The sequence below is a fragment of the Phyllostomus discolor genome, chromosome 10 (genome assembly GCF_004126475.2).
Source record: "Phyllostomus discolor isolate MPI-MPIP mPhyDis1 chromosome 10, mPhyDis1.pri.v3, whole genome shotgun sequence".
Taxonomy (NCBI): domain Eukaryota; kingdom Metazoa; phylum Chordata; class Mammalia; order Chiroptera; family Phyllostomidae; genus Phyllostomus; species Phyllostomus discolor.
Genome location: NC_040912.2, coordinates 81,165,360 through 81,173,505, shown reverse-complemented (window position 1 = coordinate 81,173,505; position 8,146 = coordinate 81,165,360). Strand labels below are relative to the sequence as shown.

Here is an 8,146-nt window from a genome sequence, read left to right as displayed (position 1 = left end):
ATTCTTAAATTAATACTTGTTAATAGAAAATTTAGAAAATATAGCATAGGATACGGGGAAGGAAACAAGAAATCGAACATACTGCTGCAACTCAGAGATGACATGATTGATTAATGTGAGATTCCTTCCAGAAATCTTTCTAAATATATGTATACATGTATACATATATACACACATATGTATACATATATATGCATACATACACAAACACCCAGAATTAAGGATTCTATATACCCAATTCTACAATATGTGCATTGCGGGGGAAGGGTTTCCCACACCAGGAAGCTATACCAGAACACCAGCTAGGTGTCCTACCCTTCGACTCAATTCTGACATAAGAACATGGAGGACAATGAGAGAGAACTCCCTTGGAAGGTGGAAGGTGGAGCTAAGGAACACAGAATACAATTCACTGAGGGACAGCCTACTATGGGTCAGAATCGGGGCCTAACCAATTCTGGACAATTTGAGGAATATTTCCACCCTAGTACAGAGACCCTTGCAATGTCTGCCTGGTAGGACTCCAGAATTGTCACAGATGATTGCTCTCTGAATCGCATTCTGCTCCTTTTTGAATGAATGTTTATGGTGATCATCCTGTTCTTACTCTATCAGTATATATTAGGTATGGAGAGTGTGGAGGAACACAGACATTTGTTTGTTTAGTTCATAGGTCTCCATATCCAGAGAAGCTACATCCAGGCCCCACCACTGTGAGCTCATGAACTTTGAACCTGACAGTGGGATGAGATAGAACTTTTCTGGTTATTTCCCCAGAAAAGGGTTTGCATATATTTTGCATGGAGGAAGAAAGGTAAACCTAATAGCTAATGATCAGAAGGGTTGATGGTGGTAGTCACTAGTCTTACCTGCTCATGCTTCACTCTTTGGGGCACTTTCTGGACTCCTAGTAGGTGGTAGTCATGGGGAGCATGTGACTACTGTTAGAAAATGAGTTATGAACATAAAAGAACATTTATACATGTAATTGTCATTGTGAGTTCCTCCCACATACTTTTTTCCAGTAAATAGGGTGGCAACCTTCAGCCTGGGTTCCTAAGTAATAATGATTCCCCTGAAACCCATAATAGACAGGTAATACCAATAAGATATAACCTTTTTGTTTTCAGCCACTATGATTTTGGGGGGGTTGTATGTTATTGCAGAATATATTTTGTTCAGAGTAGCCTATCCTGAACAAAATACCTATTTATTATCTGCCTCTTACATCAAAAATTAGGCTTAGTGAGGACCAGAATCTTGCCTATCTTGCTGTAAATTATATGCCAGATATTTCTCACCACACTGGCTCCTAGTAGGTGCTCAATAAATACTTCTTGAATCAGTGGAAGGGTGAATTCTCTTAGCATAATTAAGGTTTTTGCTCTAGTAATCGCTCACTCCTGACAAAAATTTCTGTTATCAGTCGAGGTTGGCTCAGCATTGCTGCAGTAATAAACACCGAAATCTCAGTGACTTGAAACTACAGAAGCTTAATTATTATTTCACTGCACATCTGCTATGGGACGGCAGGGGAGTTCTGCTCTCATTCTAGTCCCTCAGGACCCCAGACTGACACTCGCCACTGTCTGTAAAGTTTCAGGTTGCTGTAACAGAGGGATTAAAGAGCCCTCTAGGGTCTTGCACTGACTCACAGCCTGCTCATAACTCATATGACTCATACTACTTCTGCCCATAACTAACAGCCCCAAATTAGTTACATGACATTACTCAGCCACAAGGAACCAGGAAGAGCCGTTCTCTCTGGTGCCCAGGATTGCAGACAAAAGCAAACAGCTCTGGAACACCACAAATACCTAATAAAACAGATAAAAAATAACGAAAATATTTGTGATAAGTGAGGTGAAGGGAAAAATAAAACTGGGCTGTATGGTAGAAGTCACTGAGGGACCTACATAAAGTGGGCGGTAATATTTGCATTGAAACCACAAAGGTAAGAAGGAGGGGGCAAGAACTGAAAGAATATTTTAGACAGGAAATAATAAACATAATGGCCCTAGGGTGGAACAAGCTTGGTTTTTCCTGACACTGGCAGAAGATGAGATCTCTGGCAACCAAAACAACAACATAGGTGGGAGGGGCAAGTCAGGACAGAACACAGTTATCAAGGTCAGATCGGAGAGAGCCTGGAGAACCATAACAGATAACCAAGATTTCCTCCTAAATGCAGTAGGAAGCCATCGAAGGGTCTTGGATGGAAAAGTATATGTTTGATTCGTGTTTAAAAAAATTAATTTTGGCTATGTGGGGAATTACTTGGAAAAGGGTAAGAGTGTAAATGGAAACACAGCTAGGAGGCTATTTCAGCAGTACAGGCAGATGCTACGACCAGGAAAGGATATGCGTATGGCGGTGGGGGCAGTCAGTATGAAGATGGCAAGAAGCGAACGATGTATTTTGAAGACTTACTGGTGGATTGAATATGAGGGAATGGTAGGAGTTATTTATGACTCCCACTGTCAAAGATAAAGAAAGCCAGACACTAGTTTTTATCAGTGATGACTACTCAGGTAGGGAAAAGAGTCCACCGTGAATGGAATTCAACTTTGGTTGTTGGTACAGAGGTGACTGGGTGTTTTAAAGGAAAAAATGAGGGAATAGGATGAGCAGGGTCTCAGCTAAGTCAGGGAAATGAAAATTTTTAAGTAGTTAGGCAGTGTAAATGCAATTTTACCCTCCTGCGGAGACTGGGAGACAGACGCCCTATCCTCAGGTGTTGGTGGAAACAAATGGTAAAAAAAAAAAAAAAAAAAAAAAAGCAGCTTTGAGTTTTCTTAAGCAGGAAGGGCCATCTTAGGAATGTGGCCTTGAACTGTTAGGAACTGTGTTAGTGTTTGTTCAAGCCTTTATAGACCAAGGTTGAGGCCTAGTTGAGAAGAGGGCTCACAAGAGGCTGGCTAGAGTTTGGTCAAGGAGAGAATCTTTGTCGCCATGTTTCTGGTTTTAGTTTTAGTGAGAAGTGAGAGAGTGCTTGGTGGTATCATTCACAGAGACAGGGAAATCTAAGGGGCAACAAGGCTTAGAATCTAAAGGAGACTTAATCCTGTGTTGGATACATTAAGTTTGAGACATTCAAATGGGTGAGAAGTTAAACATAAGAATAGATCACACAAGAGAAGTCTGGGCTGGAGCTATAAATCAAGAGCTGTCAGCGTGATGTAACTCAGAGATCACACAGGGGAGAGTGGGAGTTAGAGATGAGAGGGAGGCCCTGGGATTTGCCTAACGAATTCCTCCTCAAGATCTGTTTCCAGAAAAAGTATCATTGTTAGGTATATGGTTGTATTTCTAATGGTCACACAGTAAAATGAACAGAATAACAGTGTTGCTATTAAATGTTTGGAGGTTTTTCTTTTGATTTCAAATCTATTTCTATTTGCTATAGCCCCCAAATTACATTTATTGAACACCATTGTTATCCCCATTTTATATGGAAAACTAAATATCCTTATGTGTCTTGTGAAGAAAGTCAGTGTGCCCAAGGTGACAGAAAATTAGTAAGGGTTGGGTCCTCTATTCAAAACTAAGCAATGTGGTTCCAAACTCTGTTTTCTGAACTGTTACATTATATGGCACACAGTAAAGTAGCTTGGTTTATTTATTTAATGGGTCATAAATAATAGATTTTACATATATAACAGTTCCAATAAGAGTTTTTATTGGATCTCTATGCTCCTGTGTGCCTGTCTGGATTACTAGGGTCGAAGCACTATTCATCTGGTGGATGTGCCTCAAGGTACTAGACAAATTCCAGGTAGAGTAAACTGGCTTCACCACACCAGTCCTGGAGGTTTAAACCCTTAAAATCAAATAAACACAATTTTTTAAAAAACTGCAATTGTACAGGACACTTAGGTTTGCTGTGCCCTGTGGCATCAAACTGAAGTCCTAGTCCTGGACATGATCTACTGTCAGGGAAATGATAGTATTTTTCACTGTTACACACTAAAGCTTTTCCCTCCACAGAAATACGTAGAGTGTTGACACTAAATTCACACTGTTGGCACAAATATTAAAGAGTTCCTTCCTTCAGCGCAGGAATTATTCTATTTCATCTTATTTTTTTAAACCATATCCTAGCAATCTTGGAGCCCCAGGGACACTCGACTGCCCAGAAAAGAGGAGGGGTGATGATAAAAGGAGGAATTCACATCAAACTGTTCTACTGGATACTTTTAGGTGAGCACGATGCCCTTCAAGGGCATCTCGGTTTTTTGCTTTTGTTTGTTAAGTTTTCCCCATTCGTGGGGTGCAGAAACGTCCTGATCCCATCTTAAATACCGGTAACTTCCCTTTCCCTCGCTCTCCCCCGTTCCCCGTTCTCTGACCCGCTTCTGTGGCCTCGGGCCCCGCCCACGCCTCCCACTCCAGCCTCAGGCCCCCAGCCTCGCGGGCCTAGGCACTGCGCCTGCGCACACAGGTAGCCCCGCCCGGGGGCCTTCAGGGCGGGGTCTCGAGCTGTGGGAGGAAGAGGAAGAGGAAGTTGGGGAGGGTCCTAGCGGGGAGTGAACCGGAAGTGTAAACGCTCCAGCTTCTTCTCCGCTGGACTGAATCTGCTCGGTTGGGCCCGGTGGCTGCAAAAGAACTTTCTCCCGCCCCAACGGTCGCCGCGGCCAACTGCCTCGCCCGCCTGGCAGCCTCGCCCGCCTGGCAGCCTCCCCCGCCTTCTCTTCTCCTCTCTGGCTCCGCGCGGGCCCGTCTCCCTCTCGCCCGGCAGTATCCGCTTGCTCCTGCCACCACCTCCTCGTCTTCTGCCCGGCTAGCCGGCCCGCCCAGCTGCAGTGATGTGCGACAAGGAGTTCATGTGGGCCCTGAAAAACGGGGACTTGGATGAGGTGAAGGACTATGTGGCCAAGGTAAACGGCGGCGAGTGGAGTAGGCAAGCACGGAGGCGGGATGGAGAGGAGGCTGAGGAAGCTGATGGGAGCTGGGCTGGCGTGGGTGTGTGTGGTGGGGGGTGAACGGCAAACTGGATGGAGGTGGCTCGGAAGAGAGGGGAGTCAGGGAGTCTAACCTGGAGGAAGGGCCCCGGTAACACGGTCCTGTCCCGGGTAACTGCTGGGTGGCTACAGCCGGGCCTTTCGTGTTGTCCTGACCCCTTGGGGAAGGGGAGGGGTGGTAACCTCACTTTTGAGTACTGATTATTTGAGTTCGGCCCTTTGCTAAGCCAGAGTTATTTAAAAATCTTCCTTTGGATGAAGTAATTCTCCATCTTGAACCTGCCTGTTACTGACTGAAGTGGCCTAAGTGATTCGAATCAGAAGAACTTTTTGTTCATTTGTTTTAACTGTGGGCCCGTTAATGAATTCAACGTACTCGCTGACCGTGAAAAAGAGTACCCAAAATAGCAGTGGTTAAAATTCTGAAACTTGGTATCACTTCACTGCCGAATCTTAACTTTGGGTGTGGCCTTTTCCTCTCCCCCTCGACCACAAATACTTATTTGCTTCAAGTAAGGAAGCTTATCAGTTAGCACATGAGTGTTTAATATACCTGAGTAGTTTACAAACTTGCATGTTAACTTGAGCTACTCCCATCTTTTTCCTTGATTCCATCTGAAATGCTCACACGTGTAATAAACAGTAATGCAAGTACAGCCACAGTGTATTTGACGGTAAAGCCATGATGAGGACGGCTCATCTCAACTAAACTCACAACATAAAACCGAATCCACATTGTGGTAGACTGGTAAAAATCCAAGCCGGCCTGCCTTTGGACCCTAAAATTGTGCCTTTTGTAATTAGGAGAGAACCTACATGTGATTTTGATATGATGATAATCTAAAAAGAAATCAACAACAAAAGTGTAATTTTATAACATAATCATGAAGGTCACCTGGCTCACCAAAGAGAGTGAGAACCCAGTGTAGGTTGTACTTTTTCGGAGGGTATGACCGCCACTGTGGCGTTGTTTTTGCTTCCGAGATCTGCGTTAGGAAGCAAGTAAGCAGAAGCAGAGTTTCTTAAAACCTGTAGGATTATGCAAGGCAAACTACTGGTAGTTTTTAGTCTCTTGAACACCATTGTAATTTTGCCTTTTTGCATGCAACTTATCTCCTTAGTTGTTCGTTTCAGTGGCTCCTTAGGACACTCTTCACTGCCTTCTCAGCTAGTGGAAGGAAGTCTGAAACCCGACTTACTGCGTATTTCAGTGTAAGATTATAGGGAAGAGCTTACTTGGGACACTTCAGTCTGTGTTACACTTTCCAGTGGTGGGGCACCGCAGTACCCTGGAAGTGAGTGGCTTTTGTTTTTTCTGTTATTGTGAAACCTTGAAACGCAAAAAGTTGGTAAGTAACTAAACTTACAGTTACGAAAAAGAATAAAATTTATGTAGTGTCTTCCTGGCACATTATTTTTTATTGCCCTTGTGAGCCTTGTGAAGTAAGTCCTTTTGTTAGTCCCATTTTACAGATAAGATTACTGAGATGCAGGGTACTTATGAAAAAAAAAATCCTAAATTACAGAGATTAAAAAGAAAAGAAAAAAGGCAATGAAGCCAGAACTCAACTGCTGACTCCAGAACTTAGAGTCTTTAACCCCTCCATGTAGTTGCTCACAGTCTGAAATGTGGTTGCAAAACACGTGACACCAAGATTTCTAGTAGGACATGCCCAGGGTCCACATCCAGGCAGATAAACTGTCCGTGAAAAGCTGCCAGTCACACAGAGACAGTTACGAAAAAATAACGTGCCAAGAACGATGGATTGGTTTGTTTTCAGATTTTTTAATTAGGTCATTCAGTTTGATTTCGCCTTTTTCCTGTTACCACCACACTGCCTACTCTCATCAACAACAGAGATGCGCACAAAGGGGAGGATAGACATGCAAAGAAAAGTAGAAGGAAGTAGCAAGAACTTTTGATCCAAAAAGGTTGGACTGTAATGTAATCCTGTGACCAGATCATTGAGCTTTTTCCTTTCTTAGTTTTGGTTTGTTTTTTTGTCCTCAACTGAGGACATTTTTCCCATTGCTTTCAGAGAAAGAGGGGAAAGGGGTGAGAGAGAGAGATAGAAACATTGATGTGGAAGAAGAACATTGATGAGCTTCTGCCGCATGCTGCCTGACCAGGGCCAAACCCGCAACCTGGACATGGACCCTGCCGGGGAATCCAACCCGCGACCTTCTGGTCCATGAGACAACATTCCAGCCCGCTGAGCCATACTGGCCAGGGCTTCTTTCTTGGTTTTGATTGCGTAACTTGAGTCTCTTAAAATATTTTTCGCCTTGTTATTGAAAAATAACAAAACAACCAACGACTAGCACTCCATTTTCTGTGGACTGAGCTCCCTCCCTGTGCCCGTCCTCTCTCCAGCCCGAATCCCGTGGCTGCTTCGGCTTGGCAGCCATCTTCCCTGCCCATTCCTCGACTCGTCGCCCTCTTCGTCCACCGGTTCATGAGCACTCACCACCATTTTCTGGGTGTATGTAATGTGTGTTTATCTGAGCGTGTGCAAAAAAGTGTATTTTAAAAATTGGGTTTGTCTAGTTTCCCTCCTAAAGGGTTAGAGTCTTTAAAATACTCTCTCCTCTGTTCTCCTGGGACGATCTCTCACTGTTAACATAAGTGAAGCATTTTAGTAGTCTCCCTTTTTAAAATTAATATGAAAAAAAACACCAGTAATTGTACTTCTGTACCTGCTTCTGGCTTGTATACGGAAGTCTGAAGTATGGATAGGCAGAAGTTGTTGGTTTTGGGTGAATTTCTGAACTCTGAAGAAATCAGTTCAGAACTCCCACACCATTGAAAATTGTGTGGTTCTAATGGGAAAAAAAATAAAACAGCGTGTAAAGAAAACTTTAGGTTACTCCCCGTTAACTGTTAATCTGTAACACTAAAACAATGTCTGAAACACTTTGGCTTCTTGACTGACCTGAAGACCATGTTTGGTTACTTTAGTGGGTCCCTCTGAGTCTCATTCCCAGGCACTAGGCCTGGCGTGATGGTGACGGCATTGGACAAACTGCTTGGGAAACCTGAGCATCTGTATTCAGCAGACGTATGTGAAAAAGCTTTCACACTTCAAAGTAGTGTACAGATTCTAAGTAACATCTCCCACAAAATTCAGTTTGTCCAGTTGGAAAAGAAATGGAAGCCAGAAAGAAAGATACTCATGGGCAGCGGT

The 8,146-nt window shown here is 43.5% G+C and overlaps 1 protein-coding gene across 1 annotated transcript in view; it reads left to right on the top strand.

Annotated features, from left to right (window-relative positions):
* The first annotated feature begins 4,448 nt into the window (after positions 1-4,448).
* MTPN (myotrophin) overlaps positions 4,449-8,146 on the top strand; it is a 53,524-nt gene continuing 49,826 nt past the window's right edge. Inside the window, exon 1 of the mRNA XM_028525799.2 lies at positions 4,449-4,877. Within this exon, the coding sequence (XP_028381600.1) occupies positions 4,806-4,877 (72 nt within the window). The 5' untranslated portion in view covers positions 4,449-4,805. The remainder of the gene's footprint in view (positions 4,878-8,146) is intronic.